Source organism: Stegodyphus dumicola, chromosome X2, assembly GCF_044657685.1.
Source record: "Stegodyphus dumicola isolate Sdum_Otavi_A_Nest chromosome X2, ASM4465768v1".
Taxonomy (NCBI): Eukaryota; Metazoa; Arthropoda; class Arachnida; order Araneae; family Eresidae; genus Stegodyphus; species Stegodyphus dumicola.
In genome coordinates this window covers 20034740-20048122 of record NC_140781.1, presented here as the reverse complement: position 1 = coordinate 20048122, position 13383 = coordinate 20034740, and the positions used below count along the sequence as shown (strand labels likewise).

Here is a 13383-nt window from a genome sequence, read left to right as displayed (position 1 = left end):
GAGAAAAATTTATTTCACATAAAACACTTATCTCACTGTATGTATAAATTGAATGTGAATTCTAAGCATTTTCTGCAACAAGCGAGTCTAGTTTCTCATTTCTCTGAAAATTAGTGAGTGATGGTGAAATTTTACCTGAAAATTAGGGAATGACCTTGTTTCTCTGTTTGGTGAGTGATATATAAATGTCTTCTCTGGATTCAACAATGCAAATTCTATATGAAATGCAAGGAAAATTGCAAGGTAAAAAGCTTTTCAAGTTCAGAATGGTGTTTATCTATTAGAAGATATTGTATAAATTTGGACTCTCTTACATGCAAAAAATGCAAGCATAATTTAATTAAGAAATTACACACTAATAATGTGTGCATTATATACATTATCACTACACATATTCATTCTGTGTAGAACTTACAGATTACACAACACAGCATAACACACCTAAAAATAAAATATCAATATTATGGAACACCTATAAAAAAATAAACACTAACAGAGAAATATGTGTCTTCATTAGGCTATGTGGGTGTTATTACTTTTTGGTTCAAATAAATATAACAGTATATGAATTATTTGCTCAAGCTGTATACAACGTAACATAATAAATATCAAAACTAGCAATGAATGCATTATTGTATTAAATATTAAATAACACCAAAATAAAAAATACCTATGCTGTTTAATTGATCGCCTTCATAAAAATGAGGTAGGCAAAACAAATGATATCTGGCATGATCAGATGGAACCATTTTTGCTAAAGAATCCACATCTAATTCTTGGCTGGTTTCTAAATTTATTTCTTCTTTTTCCATATCAATACTCTGTAAAATTTTGAAATTTTAGTTTAGGTTTAGTGATTAAGAAGAAAGTTTGTTATACATGTAATTTTTAGCACCATAAAATATTTATTTGATTGCTATAGACTCAAAGAAAATATGCAAACTATATTCTCTCAAAAATATTTATGCTAATGATGGTAATTAAAGAATATATTTCAAGTATTCTGTCATGCATCATAACATTCAATACATATAATTGTGGACTGTTCCAGTAGAAACTTAAAATGATGATAAGAAGATCCCAGATAAAAACTGACCATTTCAGCTTAGAGATGAAAGACATTTTATCTAACATAACAGGTAAACGTTATATTCTTTGATTCATTTATATAAAGTTATGTATTAAAACTAATATTTAAAATACTCATGCTTTTCTATATCAGATTATTTCTCATTGCAGCTTGAATCCTGTTATATTAGAAGCTTTTGCACACTGAAGATTGTCATGAAAGTGAATAATGAACATCTTTCCCATAAAGATGCATTTAAAAAAAGCAAACATGGATGAAAATAGAAGATCTATTGCTTGGCAACTGGGTTTACAGTGTTATTGAAAATACACATTTCCCTGCACTAAAGAAGATTAAGCTTTTTGTACAACACAGCTCCGAATAAAATTCTGATGCATGAATGCTTCCATAACTTTTAAGTTAGAGATACTGCAGTATCTTTATTCGGATTCCTAAATAGCAAATTACATTTTCTCCTGTAGTCTCGTGATGAACACTCATCAGCAAAAAAGACCAGACTAATTCATTAGCAGTTTAAGCCCTGAAGTCAAATATTTTCAATATTAGTTAAAATTTACTCAACATAATTTGTCTTTCACGGCATCAAAAGTCATAAGTTCTTCTCAGAAGACAGTGGTTATCATATCCAGAAAATTTTCTAACTTGAAGAAGCTTTTATTTTTTTCCACATGAGCATAATCAAGTGTAGTTTAAACATAGACACATCTGTCAGCTAACATAAAAATAAGGAAAATGATAGAACAGAAAATTAAGATCTGTCGGCTAACATAAAAATAAGGAAAATGATAAAAACAGAAAATTTAAAAATATGTATTTTATACAAATGAACAAAATGAAAATTTCACAACTTTAAATCTGTAATATAAGGGGTAATAATAATCACCAGTAGCTGTCATTAGCATTTGATATGAGTTTGGATAAAACTGACTATTTTTCATACAATTTTAAAACAAAGTGCCTTCCTTTATTTTTACAATAAGTATAACATACGTCTTCTCACGTTTTCATACACGACATAGAACGTTAAAAGATCAATATAAAAACAAATTCATAATTGGCCACCATAATTATTGATCACACTCATACACTAAGTCATAGTTCCTTGTAGGAAAAAAGGTGAAATGGTGACTAGCTTAAAGTCTATTACGCCCCCCCCCCCCCGGAAAAAGAAACACTCTTCAGATATGATAGATTCTTATTTCTATTGACTGCTTAATTTTATAGACACAAATTACAGACAGGTCTGATAAAAGATCAAATAAAGATAAAACTACCATTAACATTAATGACAGTATGAAAGAAATATTTTATAATCAAGGTCATCAGATATTTAATTGTAATTCATTAAGTGAAGTTAACCTATGCAAACATAAATTGCAGTAATCCAGAACTATGCATAAAATATTGATTATTGTCAGATTTTTCTTATATTCTATATTATTTGGCTTTTTATGCACAACTGTTAATATATTTACAGCAGAAGAAATTTTAGCATAAAATATTGACTCTTAGCAGATTTTTCCTATGTGCTACATTATTTGGCTTTTTATGCACATCTGGTAATAATTTACAGCAGAAGAACAGCACATATAATAATATACAAAAGCCCTTGAAAAGTTACATTTGTAAATTCTGAACATAATCAGATACAAAAAAATGCAAAATATGAATCTCGAGAAGGATTGCAAGATTTGGAATTAATTTAATTCAGTACACATACAGAAGCTACTCACCATAAGGAATCAAAACATGAAGTCTTAGACTTACCATCTGCACATAATTTAAACGAGTATCTTTCATATCACATAAAGCATTGATAACATCATCTGACACAGGAAATGCAACACCTTGCATAGTCTGATGTTTGGAATCAACTCCTGCAGCCTAAAAGTGATATATATATATAAGGTAGTTTGATACTTCTGTTACACTCAAATTTAATATTGATGAAGAAAATTCAAATTATGGAAAAACGGAAGTAAATTTATACATTCCAATATACACATTTATAAATTGCTCAGTAAATGGAACTTACTTCTTCCTTTCGAATTTGATTCAAAACCTCCTCGGATGAACTAAATGGAAGGGGAGATTTTTCACTTTCTATATGTTTCTTATAACCTCTCAGATTAACATCTTCCTTCATAATAAAAATATCTCAATTATTATTATAAATGACAATTTTCATTCAGCAACTAAAAATCAAAATAACTTACATCTATGAAAAACATTCTAATTAAATATCATCACACTGAAGTTGATGATCTTTATTTACAGTATGATTTAAGTTTAAAATATTTCTAATCAGACTGAGGTAACAAGTTGTGCTTTTTTTGTTAATGGACATCAGTTGCCAAATGTGGTAGCCTGTTTATATCATGTCATGAATAGCTCTGCAATGATTAACATACATAATGACAAGGCTGTATGCAATGACAAATTTGTGCATTCTCTATTTTAAAAGACAAAAACAGATCATTGTGCATGCGAAGAGAATTTTGCAAATATGTCATTATTTATATTATATGATACATTACAGTTATTAGTAATTCATTTTTTCTTCAAGGAACTTTACATATCTTTAAAGCTGCTGCCATCTAGTTAGATTTTGAGCTAACGTTTCTGTTTTGCATTAAGTGGTGCTCTGTTAACAGAAAAGTAAAAAATCTGCCATTAATTACATGAAAAAATCGTCTCAGTTAAAAAATACAAAAGTTTGGTAGAATTATTGAAATATGGTTACTGGACTATCCACAAAAATAAATTCAAGGTTTATTCCACAGATCTTCTAGGTTTTTATTGCAGAACTTGGAAAAAAATTTATATATCTTTTTCAATAATTGCATCATTAATTTAATAAATTTAACTTTTCAAAATTTAAGTATTCTTAAACAAAATGGCTCAATAATTTTAAATGATAATTTTCATATCATAGCTTATCAACACACATTTGACAATGAAGTTCAAGGACTGAGGCTGGCAGCAGGAAAGTTAGAGGCACTAACAGTAAATTATGATACTGAGTAGTCAAAATAACCCCTTCTCAATGCATGACTTAGATGGCTCTTCCATGAATGTTCAAAACCGTTTTTGAAATCATTTGCAGGAATATTGTTAAATTTGGTAGTCACAGTTTTCTTGATGTCTTCCATACTTATGATACATCATCCTTTCATTGCCATTCTCAGTTTGTAGAACATAAATAAGTCAGTAGTCAGCATCACATCTAAGACGGTGGGCAGTTGAGTCTAGGAAATCCATACTTGGCTGCATGAGCTCATTAGTGGAGAAATACCTACAGGAGAAGAATTCTATGTGCATGGGAGCGAGCAGCAGAATTTCTAGACATTAATTCATATTAGCTCATGTGAACATCCTAGGAAGGTACACATTAAAGCCCTCAAATAGCAAACCTATACCGCTGGAGAACCTATACTCATTTTAATGAAATAATGATCATTACTACCTACTGAATTATCAGTAGGGAACATGAACATTACTTTGGGTCTAAATTGCTGTATGAAGTACAAGATTGCATATTAAAGGACTCTATCCACTATAATGTGATACATTTTTAAGGCAATAATTTTATACATGCTAAATTTTAAATGAAAGAAGTTTCTCATAACAGAATGAGCATAGTAACAATTAGAGAGTAATTCATGTCATTTAAAAACTCAAAATAGTCACTTTTTCTCTAAACATTACCAACATTTTTCACGTGATCATTTTTTAATCACATTTTCAACTGTCCCTTTAATTTAGAGAAATTTGTTAACTTCAATGAAATTCGAGTAATTTCTTTCTCTTGTACTGGGAATACTAAAATAAGCAGATCATATTTTGTTTATGTTATTATTTTTAAAAAAATAGTTACAAAAGATACAATTATAAGAAATAAAAATTTCCACTCTCAATCCAATATATATTATTTTTGAAACCACAAAGCAAACTTTTTGCATAAAAATGCAAAATGTCAACTTCCCTGCAAACAAAGTTACAATAAAGGAACAATTATTAGCATAATAAAATAATCAAGCTGAATTCTCACGACAGAAATAGGCATTTACTGACTATCCGCATTCCACTGAAAAGTTAAGAAAAAGTATTTTTGAAGCAAAGCACTATATTGCCAAAAATGTTATGTTGCACTCCACAATGTAGGCAAAAACTATTAATTGGAAACCTAGGTATCAACAAGTTTGCTCTCAAACTGACTAATGAGTTCCCAACTTTTTGATGGGAGTGCGGACGATCAGAAAGTACTCAGAAATATTTCAATCAAATAATAAATCTCTAGATATATTTGTTAGTGGAAAATAAATACGTACTCGTTGCGTACCAAACAATTCATCTTTAATTTGTCCACTACCAAACTCTTTCTTTAATGTAGCCTTTGTTGAAGCATATAACATCTTCTGCCTTACCTATAATATATACAAATTTTTTTAAAAAAATTATTCATGCGCATATGCTATCTGGTCAAGATCATCCAGACACTGGGTCATAGATTATTTCCATCTAAAAGGAAATGTTATGTCTGAATTCTCCTCAGCAGCAAAAATAATTAATGGTGCTTAATTCTACTTCCTTCATAAGAACTTAAGTATCTAGCCACTTTGAATACCTCAGAAAGCTGTAATACGGAACACAATTGGAAGAAGTGCACAGGATATCAGAAATTTACCAAATGCTCTCACAGGTCCAATTTTACTATACTATCTGTGTAGTTTGATCCCAATTTTGCTGGAGTATGCTTCCATCACCACCACATAGACATTATACATGCCTTCTCTGGCATCCAAACCTGGGCCATACCAAAATACAGTCTTGGTTTTAATTTGGCAAAATAAAGGCTTCAGCTTTACTGCATATATGGGAACAGATACACAGCCTTATGGCTAATTATTGAGATGAGCAAAGTAGTTAAGCAAGCTAATATTGTATTACTGTTGCACCCACAGTGAATGACCACCCAGAGCATATGGTGGTTAGCAAAGGTCGACTGGTTTTCAGGCCAGGGTCTGGGTTTCAATCCCAGGTAAGGCAAGGGCATTTGTGGTTCTACAATCTCTGTGGCACAAGGCTCTTCAAATCCAGCACATTGGAAATTTTACCAACAGGCTGGTGGTAGGGAAAAGGGGATATGGATTCTATATTTGGGGCTCTTCAGTCAAAACTATGATGGAGCTTAGACAGATAGCCTTCATGTGCACTTCACCTGTATTAAATAATCTATTCTACAGTGACACAACGAATACTTTAGTTAACTGTGTATTGAGAGGATACAGCTTTATCTGAACTTTTCACTTACTGCATCTTTTTGAAAACCTTGTTAGTTAAATAATTTTTTACAGACAAATATCCAAGTTCAAATAAAAATTTAATATACATTGCTATCTTAATTAGTCACAGTGAATATGAGATTAAATCAATAGAAATGTTTACTCAACAGAGTACCTCAATTCTGATTACTCAGCAAGACAGCTCATGTCTATAGAGCTCCTTTCAAATGAAGATGGTTATATATTTTTCCCCACAAGGTTTCGAGTTTCATAGGAATGCAGTTCCTCCATAGTGGCTTTAGTTATTTTGAACAAATAAACAATGAATTAATTTGTTTACACAGAATAATAAAATCTGCTAAATTAAATGAATGCCACAAAAACAGTTTTCATGAATTGAAAGAGGGCAAATACTTTATGAAAAAAAAATCATTAAAATTTGCATGATAAATATTATTCCAAGATATAATTTCATTTTAGTTAGCTTTCACAAAAGGTCAGAATGTTCTTGCATAAACGCAGAAACAAATTTTTTGTTTTGTACAAATGTATTTGTTAAGATGGCCATCAATTCTGAGCATTCAGTGAACATGCTTACAACCTTCATTCTAATTTATCTACAGAGCTCACTAGCAATGAAATCAAAGCTGTACATAAAGGATGCAAGTTTTTCAACAGTTATTATAATTAAAGCATTCTTCAACAAATCTTGGTAGGTGAATACGGTTTATTGGCATACAGAGTTTGCATCAAACCATTCTTATATTACTGGAGACATAGAATTTTGCCTAGGCTTCACTTACGGCATCTTCTTGAAAACCTTGTTAATTAAATAATTTTTGCAGACAAATGTCCAAATAAAAATTTGATACACATTTGCTCCCTTAATTAGCCAAAGTAAATAAGAGAGTAATTCAACACAAATGCTTACTCAACAGTATCTCAATTCTGATTAGTTAGAAAGACAGCTGACATCCATGTGGCTCTTCCAGAATGAAGATGGGCAGGTATTTTTGCCACAAGGTTTCCAGTTTCATGAGAATGCAATTCTTCCATAGTGCCTTTAGTTTGGAGCAGATAAACTATTAATAAATTTGATGGTTTACACATGTACAATAAAATCTGCAAGTGTTAATCCATTAAGATTCCATAACCAGATCTAAATACCTCAAAAACGATACCATAAAAAAGAACAAAATCATACCACCTCAGCCAAATTTCCCAGAAACATACTTACAACAATTAGGAATATTTATTGGGCATTATTTAAACTCGTCTACCTTCACTACATGTCAAATAGTGTTGGCTAAATCATGATTGAGCACCTCAGAAAATGTTTCTACTTCTGCTTAATGCTGCAATGTTTACCAAGTTACAATATAATGCTGATTGTGTTAATGCTGTTTATGTTTTTCAGCTGCCTTCTGATGAATACCCATCCTTTTGCTGATAATTATCAATTATCACTCTATTACTGCTTTCAAAGGCATTCTGAAACTTAATCTCAGTACTGCAATCAAATCTTGATTTTACCTCACCATCTATTCCAGAACTCGTTCTGAAGCCCTTTCAATACTTATGCATTATTGAAACTGTTTTGGTGCAGTTTGGCGAATTTTATGGGAAAAAAAGAACAATTACTTTTATTGTAAAAAATTATACATTACATACACACATATTATCACATTTATATTCCACAACTATATATTTTTTTCAAAAAGCTATCAATAAACCTAGTTACAAACAGGTTTTTGTTTTTGCTGTGGTGGAAATTTTGTAGCAATTGCTTTGAGAAAGATTTTGAAGTATTGTTTCTTTAGTGGTTTTGCAATTGCTGCAGAAATTTCACCTCTCTTTCTTCTATTACAGGAAAATCCTCCATGCACAAATTTTAAAATCGAGTTCAAGACAAAAAATAATCATAGTCCTTTGATGTCATCCAAATTGCATTTTTAAACACTGAGCTGAGCAGCAGTGCAAAGGCAAATTAGTTAGGGTTTTAACCTTCTGAGCAGCCAGGATTTTCCTTAAGAAAACACAAATTTCCCAAACAAATTGTTATTTTTTATTTTTAATGTAAAAACTCTCCTGGTATTGCTTACCTGGATTTGTGTACTTTTGATATATTGCCTTAATTTCTTTGACATATTTTAATATGCATGTATATATACATTCTTGCAGATATCACAAAAAATATTTAATGCTTGCTGCTTACAGGGTTAAGCATGCACTTGGAGCTTCAATTGGTAGTTACTGGAGTTCCAATGATGTTAATGTTCCTTTGAAGTGTGCATTGACAAAGTAAGGTAAAATCTGAGTGTTTGACATGTTTGGTGAGTCACTGTTTTTTAGTCTGCATGATGTTTTAAGAAAATAAACAAGCGAGTCACTGTTCTTCAGCTTCAGTTCAGCCAAGATTACAAATCTGTGATTTCTTTAAGCTCTACTGGAAGTGTACGACAGCAAGTCAACAGAACACATTCCACTAAACATCAACAATGGAATATACAGTATTTTGTGATCCGTCGAGTATTGAGCTACAGCCATCAAGTACTATTTGCATTCGTGATTACTGTGAGAGAATGTGTATTGTCATTTAAGACATTGGGTTGCAAAGAAGAACAATTCGCGAATACTATTATGATGTTAATAGTACATTTTAAATTAGATTGTTCTACGAGAGGATGGTGTCAAAGAACTTTAAAGCAAGAGCAAATACCAATCCTTAATGGCCTGTTAGAACTATTAAAATCTCAAGCTAAAACTCTGCAAGCAAGAAAAGAAAAAAGTGGTAACCCTTTCGTGCCGACTGTCACACATACAAGAAATGAGCAAGAAATGCACTCATTTCCTGGCCACCATGCTGGCATGCCAAAGTGTTTTCTTGCTCACGCTCAGCTATTACACATTTGCATCAATGTCTAGAAACATTTTAAACACCCCTAGATGGTGTTGTGTGTCCATTACTTTTGAAGTGAAATATAGTTTTAAGAGTGCATTGCTTTTTATCACTTATATTTCATGTACCCCCTTTTTATTTCGGATAGCTTTTACTTCAGTTTATTATGATGAGCATGTGTTACTTATCAGACAAAGGATATACTCATATGGTAAATCAGCCAACTAGTGACATAAATGCGAGTGATGATTCATTTACTAAACAGAAAGCTGTTCACTGTGTGTCTGCTTTACAGTTCATGTAAAAAATTCAGCTACTTCTTGTAAATAGTTTTGCTTGTATTTTTTTTTATTAATTTTAAGTTCATTATTTTATTTTACCAATTAAAACTTCGAAATAATTTGAACAACAATTCTGATAATTCTTTCTCAAAGTAAGAATTTTTTTTATATATTTTCATATAAAGTAAAAGATTATTAACACTAATTTTAACATATATGATAGCTTAAATAATAACCTAAAACAGTACCAAAAATTATTATTAGGACATAAACGTTTTTGTATGTAGTTTCCCCCTCCCTAAAATGAGACTTAACAATGCAAAACCTTTGTCCTGTGGGAAGATTCCTTTCAATTCCCATCCATTCTACTAAGAGAATGTCTTAAAGAAAGATGTACCATCTTGAAAGGGTTAAAAAACAAAAAATGTGAAAGAGAAATTAACCTCACTGGCTTTAGCGATTCACACATAGTGTGCATATTGCAAAGCCAGTCATTCAGTATTGAAATGAAATAAATTTTTAAATTTGAATGTTCAGAAGTGTCTTAATTTTGTCAAAAAAAAACAATCTACATTTTAACTGCTTATTTTCAAACCACAAAGCTTTGGAGTGCAGAAGTATATATAAATGTAAAAAGTTCTTTAAAAATCATCACTGCATTTCAAGAGTTCAAAATGAGCCAGAAACACGTAAAAGGGTTAGAGATGATTCAAACGAGTTATCAGTGACAGCTAAGCCATTTTTCTTTGGAATGAAATCTAGTACTCAATTAGGGAAGAATTTCCCCGAGTTCAAGTCCAGTAATTAAATCTTGTGCATCAGAAATTAATCGTCAGCATGAAGTTTTTATTGTGTTTGGCTGTTATTATAGTGTTAGATTCATCTGGCGAACACCAATTGTGAAGAGCATTGCTTGATATCAGCAACCAAGTGAGTTTCATTGCAGAAGAGCATATAAAGAGATTAGGGTTATCGAGAAGAAAAGTGAAGATTTTTGTTTTGTGTTTAGGATCATCAGATACAGAGACTAGTGCAATTGCACAAATAAGTTTGTCCTGCATTTTTCAGCAAATCTGCTATTTACAATACCATTATTTATTATTAATACTGGCTGGAATATTATTGCATTTTATATTGGATAAGAAGTATATCAAAGAATATAATGATTTAAAGCTGGCAGATCCAACACTGTACAAGAGTGAACCTTTGATATACGTTTAGGTGTACATATCTCTTCAGCACTTCTGAAAGGGGAACCGATTAAATGCGGAGAAGTTATACCAGTTGCCTCTGGTTCTAACCTAGAATGGATTTTTTCCCGGGTAATGTGAATACTTCAACAGAGATTAAACTCACTATCTAGTATGTGAATAATATATAAGTGGAGGCGAAGCAGATTCTCTCCAATTTTTGCTAATTAGATGCTGCACCTACATTATATGCTTACTAAATTGGAGACAGAACGTGAGGATTACTTCAGATCTACACTTACAAGAGAGGAAAGTGGTATATGTATAGTGAATTTATACTTTCATTCTTTGCCTTCTCAGGTTGGAGATTTGAGATAATTAGCTAAGCGTAGATCCAAGTCTTCAGAGAATTCACTTTTAGAAAGGCCTTATATATATGAACAATATTAGAACTTCATGAGAGAATACCTTGAGCTGAGACACATGAAAACAGTGCCTCAGAGAGATTTTTACTGATTCTGCTATTACATGCCCCATCATGCCATGTTGAATGAACTACTAGGCTGAAAGTCGTTTTTGGTGGTTCAGCTAAAACGTTGAGACTTTCATTAAATGACTTTTTGGCCAAGAGTTCAGCAAAAGCTATTTCTAGTTCTACAGTTCAGAACTAAACAAAGCTGCGCCATATGGCAATGCGGAGAAAATGTTTAGAGAAATTCAAGTTCACCCAGACGATATGGATTAGCAACAAATAATATAAAGGGATAGTCCTAGTGAGCCCTTGAGTACATTCAGATTAGTAACAACTACACATGGAACTGCCTATGCTTCATATCTGTCTAACTAGAGTAACAAAACAACTTACATTAGATGAACAAGAAGATTCCCTTTGGCATTACGAATTGCCGTTCACAGCTTTTATGGAGATTATATTATTTTTTCAGGAACACAAAGTGAAAAGGAAGCAAAAGTTTTAGTTCAGCAGTTAACTGACATGATGGAAATGGGTGGATTCCGCTTAAGGAACTGGATTTTGAACACTTCAGTTATTTTAGAGAATATTACTCAGTGGTTATGAGAACCCAGTACTTCTCTGGAAATAACCAGTGATAAAGCAATGAAGTTACTGGGTATTGATTGAACACCTTCCAGTGACACATTGCATTTTTCAGAATGCATAAATGGTAAGGAGTTCACAGAGAGAACTATTTTATCAGAGATGGCCATAATCTGCAATCCAATGAGATGGCTAGAACCAACAACAACATGTGCGAAAATATTATTACAAGAGTTAGGAGTTCACAGTTTGGTTGGGATGAAGTCACTAACAAGGAAATAAGCAAAAACTGAAAGCGTTTTTATTTAAAATTACTCTTACTATCAAGCTTACAAATTCTGACAGTCTTAGGTTGGAAGGCAATAATTATAGAAATTCGTGCTTTTTGTGATGCTTCAAAAAAAGCTTACTCTGCAGACATCTAACTCAGAACAATTAACTCTGATTCTGCAGTCAAGGTTAGCCTTCTAACAGCAAAAATCAGAGTTACTTCCTTAAAATCCCAGTCTCTTCCAAAACTAGCGTTATGTGCTGCGCTACTTTTAACCAAACTCTTACATGTAGTGTTTTCAGGCATAGAACTGCCAACTGACAGTATTTACACACGGGTATCACTGGCATGGGTTTTGTCCAAGCCTTACAACTGGCTACTTCTTGTTCTAAATCAAGATTCAGGAAGTTGTTCCAAGTGTTCAATGGAATTATGTACTGGATAAAACAAATTCTGCAGACTGTGGGTCCAGATGTTTTATTCCATCAGAATTTTAACGATGCAGGCCATGGAAGAAGGGACTGCAATGGTTAAATCAATTGATAATCCATGTACAGCAAGATTTAAGTGTAGAATTAGAGAGTGAGGTTATATCAAGGGAAATGAAAAAGAGTTTTATTTCAAATTATTTTAATTTTTAAGAGCCCACTGTATTTTCCAAGATTTCATCATGGCATATTTAAAGCAACGATTAATGACAGCTTAACACAAAAACAAATATTTCAGTATTAAATACTCACACAGTACTTCAATCAATAGTATTTAAAATTAACTAATTACTGTGAACTACAAATGCGTTTCTCAGTTAATAAGTATAAATTTTATTACTACTATTATTATGATTACTAACTACCAAGTATAAATTTAAAAAAAGTATTTTAATAAAAAATTTAGCATGTCTATATTTAGATTTCATCCCATACATTAGGTGGAAAAATATGAAGACTTACTGGTGAATTGTCAGGAGACCAACTGATGAAAACCCATTCGTAGCCAGCTTCATTTTCACTATCTAATCTATAAAATACATAACAAGGCTGCTGGTGCTCAATAAGTGGCAAAACAAATTTATTATAATCTGAGAGATGTCAAGGAGTTCAAATAATTTTGAAAGAAAAGTTCAAATTTTCATATTACATTTAAAAAGCCAACTTACTTAGTTCATTCCTCACTACCATCAGAAGAAATGATACAGCAAACATTATCAGAAATACATTTAAATTGACATGTGTGATCACAAGATAAAGACTTGCACTTTCTCTAAAAATAAATAAGAGTACAATGTCCGAAATCCAGATATCCAATATCCA

The 13383-nt window shown here is 31.7% G+C and overlaps 1 protein-coding gene across 2 annotated transcripts in view; it reads right to left on the bottom strand.

Moving 5' to 3' along the window:
- twf (twinfilin actin binding protein) overlaps window positions 1-13383 on the bottom strand; it is a 37663-nt gene that overhangs the window by 4326 nt on the left and 19954 nt on the right. Inside the window, exons 4-8 of one of the 2 annotated variants that reach the window (XM_085809470.1) lie at window positions 13024-13152; window positions 5422-5517; window positions 3126-3230; window positions 2858-2974; window positions 671-821 (exon numbers count right to left, since the gene is read on the bottom strand). In XM_085809470.1, coding sequence (XP_085665596.1) covers window positions 671-821; window positions 2858-2974; window positions 3126-3230; window positions 5422-5517; window positions 13024-13152 — 598 coding nt within the window. The remainder of the gene's footprint in view (window positions 1-670; window positions 822-2857; window positions 2975-3125; window positions 3231-5421; window positions 5518-13023; window positions 13153-13383) is intronic. The other variant, XM_085809471.1, reaches the window with a different exon arrangement.